The sequence below is a fragment of the Coffea arabica genome, chromosome 2c (assembly GCF_036785885.1).
Source record: "Coffea arabica cultivar ET-39 chromosome 2c, Coffea Arabica ET-39 HiFi, whole genome shotgun sequence".
Lineage (NCBI taxonomy): Eukaryota > Viridiplantae > Streptophyta > Magnoliopsida > Gentianales > Rubiaceae > Coffea > Coffea arabica.
The window spans coordinates 29,099,931-29,105,481 of record NC_092312.1 but is presented as its reverse complement, the minus strand read 5'-3'; the positions used below and the strand labels follow the sequence as shown (position 1 = coordinate 29,105,481).

Here is a 5,551-nt window from a genome sequence, read left to right as displayed (position 1 = left end):
TGCTCATTGCCAAGTACAATCCATATATCTTTTGACCATTTGACTCAGGAAGGAAAGAATCAGATACTTCTAGCCTACTATCTTCTCTTTTCAACCATTTGAATAAACGGGCAACTGTAGTTGCTGATAACAAGCAAAGGTAATTCGAAACCGTTTCAAACATTCCTTACCATATGGACTTCTTAAGGATGCCAAGAAGAAACATGCAGTAGCAATTTCTTAACTTATTACATCTCTTTATAGTTAATCGATTTGGCTAACACATGCTCATTGAAAAGATGCATACTCATTAATAGAGGTGTTAGTTTTTTTTTTTTTTTTATTGAAAAAATGTAACTATTTTTAAAAAAAAATGCAGGGAGTGTAATAATTGCAATAGTCTATTCACATTATAAGTTAAGTGCAATTTATGTGTAGTAACGAGTGCCCATTAGAAACACGTTAGACAAATCCAAAGCTAATACCTAAAATGACAATGTCTTGAGAGACCATAAAACGTTCAAACACATTTCATTCTTAGATTCCTTTCCAGAACGCATTGGCTTATCTGTCGATCAAGTGTGAAAATGCATCAATCTAGAGTATGGTTATCTTGAAAATAATAACTGATGAAAGATGATTTCTGGAGCAACAATGATGAGCTTTTGCAACGAGGAATGGACTCATAAAACAGAAAAGAAATAGACAACTTTTTCAGAAGCTATACAACAAATAGATGGACATTCCATTCAAACCAAAAGAAACATTATAATGTCTACAAGCTTTGGCTTGGAAAGGGGTGCTGCATCAAGTAGCAGCATTTTTGCTAGCATCTTCAGATGGGAAGAATCATAAAACCTATCTCCACAAGAAATTGCCTTGAATAACAAGGTCATAAAACTATTCTTTTTCTGCCTTAAAAGTTTAGTATAGGCAATTTGGTCACTACCACTATATCCCTCTCCAGTAGGCAATTAGAAAGAGATATCCATTCTATATAATTTAAATTGATCAAGAGATTCATGCTCTGGAAATTCAAGAGCAAAGAGAGCAAAAGGTCTGTGGTCCTAATGAACCATATCTCAACAAAGAATCAACTCATCAAAAGGAAAAGAAAACTATTTTTGATAAAATTTGAGGGGAATGAGGGAATTGTTACAACAAATTAATAAACCTACCATTCAATTGAATAATTCATGTACAATGGCAACGGAGTGGAACTGAAACACCAGAAGGTTTTCTCCTCTCTCGCACTATGGCTTCTTTTATAAGGGGCAGTTTTTGCAGAACCTTTTTCCATATGTGATTTACCGCCCCATTGGTAGGCAAAGGACCAATACCACCAGGATGACCATTATCATAATCAAATACAGGCTGAACCTGGGCCATATTTCTACGGAACCTGTTCTTCTGTTCATCAGAGTAGCTTCTGAGATGGCTGACAAGCCAATTTGGTCTTAATGCATCACTAACAGCAACAAATACTGAAAATTTTGCATAATCCACAATTCCTTCAAATGGTAGCTCTATGTCGTCACTGACTATTACAGGTATACAGAGACTTTGAATAGCATCAAAAAGTCTACACGAGGTTGGCGTGTCCCCAGCTGGATGCAAACAGAACTCTGATGTCCTCATACCCCGTACTGACTGCTCCTTGCCAGTGGCATTAGGAAAGCCTTCTTCCATTACAACTCCAGGTTCATTTACTAGCAAATCCCACAATTTTTCCCGAACTAGACCACCCTGCGAATTAGAATTTTAGGAATCCGTAATAAAAACAAGTGTTATTAGTTTTTATATTTTGTACAATGGAAATGCAGATTTCAAATATTATCTAACTTAGAGTCATCAAGGGGCAGAGAAGCTAAGTTTTTCATTAAAAAAGAAAAACACAAAATAAAGGTAATATTGGTTTGCCTTCAGGCTAAAGGGTTTGCAAATAATTGTGGGAGTTCAATATCCAGCAGCACTGAATACAGCACTTACTCCCTGATTGAAATAGAAACTTGAGAGACCAATTTGAAAACCTTTCTGACAATCAGGGGATATAAAAAAGAATACTGGGTATTGAACTGAGCAATTGCTGTAAACTTACAAACAGATACTCATGATTTAAACAGTGCATATTAATTGTTGCAGAAACATTTGCTTCAAGTATCCAATTTAATTATTGACAAACCAATAATGTAAAGTTACAGAAATTCCAATTTCGAAAGGAGGTAATGGCAGAAAATTATTTGGATCAAGAAAATCTACTGGAGAGGCCGACAAGATGAAAAAGAATTCATTTCCATACCTGAAGAAAATTTTCAAAAAGAGACAAATGAACTTCATAAAAGATACTGTTCATGGTTTAAAAATATGCAAGCGGCAACTAGGAAAAGACAATTTTGTGAATGTGCATGAAACTAATGTAAACCACTAACTTGATTTACTCTAATAAGAAAACTCAGTATAAATGTTTAATCTACATTTTGGTAATGATAAATACACCTTGGGCATTGGTCACAAACCAATACTTAAGCAGCCAAATAATCTACATAGTGAATACTAACCCGATGCCGACGCTTAGCTCCTTTGAAATAAAGAAGAGTATGGCGTTTCTTGTTTTCTGATATTTGCAACCTTGGCAGAAGATGGGTATAGGGAATGATTACATCTTTCAGTAAAGAAACCTGAGTATGATGAATCATATCTGATGAGTTATCGTTTGAACCTTTTGAGTCAACCCTGTACCACCCACCAAAATCCACCACAAGTAGAACTGCAGGGGCTATCTCCTCTCTTACATGCCACATTGCAACAGGGTCTGCCAAAGAATGCTTCAAGTTTTAACACAACCTGACAATCCAAAGACTAAATTATAAGCTGCAACAGCATGCAATACAGTTTCCTCTCTTGTAAAATATTCATATGGTACAAGATAAAAGAAAAAACCGCCCTACAACTTTATTATGGACTAGCAAATGCACAAAACACCAAGTTCAAGTCATAATTTCCTGCTCCAAAGCTAACTGAAGCCTGTTTATGCTAATCCTTTCATTGGTACATTAGCAAAGCAATCTACTCCCCATTCAAAAAAAATGACATGCACAGTCCAATAAAATCAGACATGAATCAAACTCCAACCAAGACTAGACTAAACATGAAAACATTGTAGTGATTCAAATAGCGAATACACAAACAACAGCCTGACCATCTACTCCCATTTGCCTAGTGGCATAACAGAGACAATGTCGTTAATTCAAGTACAGATCTTTTGCCTACTCAGTTTGTTTAAGGGCACATTGCGAGTCATAAGTTTTGCAGCCGCCAATAGATCAAATAAATGTAGCATTTTTCCGCAAGGCATACATCTATATACAGATAACCAAAGCAACCAGCATTGCCATTCACACAAGTATATTTACACTAGGAAGAAATCAGCCATCACTAGTAATCATCACCAAAACTCAAATCAATTATAAAGAAAACACATAAATATTGTCCTAAATTCGCAAATTACCGGTAAGAACAAAGACATGATCACGACCACCGGACCGCAGCCAAGCCTCAGATTTTTTCACAAGATCCACCACCATCTTTTGCCTCTGATAATCCTCATTCTCCACGACCTTCTTCCTGAACACCCCTTTATTCACTCCCAGCTGCATTTCAGCACTAAGGGTAGCAAAAAAAGGCACAAAAACCACATCAGCTTCCCTAAAATCAAAAACCCTTTTGGCTAAAGATTCTTTCTTGAGCTCTTCAGGCGTCAACAAATCCCCCATTATCCAGTACTCCGCACTGTACTGCTTAATTAATGGATTCTCAGGGTACGGAGGGAACTTCTTAGAAGTTTTGGACAAAAGGGTCTTTCGGATTTCATTATCTACTTCACTTCCAAGCCTTGAATCTGAGGGTAAAGCCCAGTATGTTTCCAACAGGCCGTAGTTGAGTGATCTGGGAAGCTCTGAGATGTAGACTTTGATGGAATTTTCGGAGATTTGAAGCTTGTTTAGGAGATTCTGAGGAGGGGTCGATCTAGGATTGGAAAGGAAGAAGAAAAAAGAGAGTGGGAGGATGCAGAGAAGGGAGAAGGTGATGAAAACGGACGAAATCGAGCATGTTCTGCCTGTGCCGGAGATTGTTTTCAGCGGCATTGTGGGGTCGGAGTGGAAAACCAGAGTCTAACCGAATGAGATTATGGGTTTGGCTCCGGAACAGATCTAAAATTGGCTACTTTTCAATTTCTATTTAATATTATTAATTGATGTGGTAGAATAATTATTAATTGTTAATTCATGATTTCGTTAGTGAACTCAAAAACCAAAAGCAGAAAATTCATTTTACTTCGTTTCGAAGACTGTAAATTAAGGAACATTAAAATCAAAATTTAGTTAATTACTCTGTATTACTTTTCACCATAGGTAGCCAAAACAGTTTCATTACTAGTGGACCTTTTTTTTTCCCCTGAATATATCCCCATGAAACACACAGTTTGCAGTTTTTACTCCAAATACTTGATCTTGCATGTTGCATCTTTTGTAGTTTTCTATAACATTACTTTCTTATGAACATTTGATGATTTCTCTTCCCTATCTCCGTTTGCTTTTCAACTTAGGGTAAATGGTAATAAACACCCTTAACGTTTAGTGTCAAAACCATTTTTTTTCTTGGTGCTTAGGAGGGTGGAAACCCGTTACATCTAGCCAAAATCTTGGCGCAGTAATACCAACTACATCATCAAAAGTCAGTAAACTCCTAACAGAGACCGGTGATCCAACATAGTGCCGTTCCTCCTCTTGCCTCAATTTCATGCTAGTCTTGGCTTAGATGATCTGCAGAGGCGTTCCCTCCTCTCCATTGATGTGTTGTTCAGAGCCTTGTTGATCTATGAGATCGGATTATAATGCAGGCTTTCTTTCGGGCATCTTTGTATCAATTCCACACTCGTTAGAGAATCTGGAAAGTGACGGAGTCAGGATTTTTTTTGTCTGGGACCAAAATTTTTCATAGCAAAATTATGTTAATACGTTATGTTGAAAATAATTTTCATATATTTAAATATATGACATTTAAAAACATCAAATATTAATTTTAATTATAAATGTATGTCTATTTCATAAATATGTAACATAGTTATAACAAAAATTAAGACAAGAAATAACCTTTGATTAAATATCTTATATATTACAAATCACCCAAGTTGCACGTTACGAGAAAATGCTTCAATATGTCACCCGTGCAAATATATATATAGCTATTTTCAATTTAAAAAAGATAAAAATTATGTTAACATATTTTAAATTTTCAACCTCTTTTCTTAAAAGTAAATTGAGCTTTTTGTTCTTTCATAGAACTAAATTCATCTATAATTGAAGCAATGCTAAATTTTCCAATGACTTACCTTTCTATGTACATATTTATGCAATCATTTAACAAATGATATTCCATCTTGATTATCTTCATAATTGAAAATGTCCATTCTGTAGTTGCACTTGATAAAGAAAGAATGCAAACAAATTTAATCAAATGGGTTAAGTTGTATATTTGTAAATGGACAAATAAAATAATTATTTTTGTTTTA

The 5,551-nt window shown here is 35.4% G+C and overlaps 1 protein-coding gene across 1 annotated transcript; it reads right to left on the bottom strand.

Moving 5' to 3' along the window:
* Nucleotides 1-946: 946 nt before the first annotated feature.
* On the bottom strand, nucleotides 947-4,196 carry LOC113727144 (probable arabinosyltransferase ARAD1). Its single transcript, XM_027251150.2, has 3 exons — nucleotides 3,488-4,196; nucleotides 2,538-2,791; nucleotides 947-1,725 (listed from the first exon to the last, which is right to left on the bottom strand). Exons 1-3 carry the CDS (start codon nucleotides 4,122-4,124, stop codon nucleotides 1,174-1,176), a joined length of 1,443 nt encoding a protein of 480 aa, XP_027106951.1. The 5' UTR covers nucleotides 4,125-4,196; the 3' UTR covers nucleotides 947-1,173.
* Nucleotides 4,197-5,551: the final 1,355 nt, after the last annotated feature.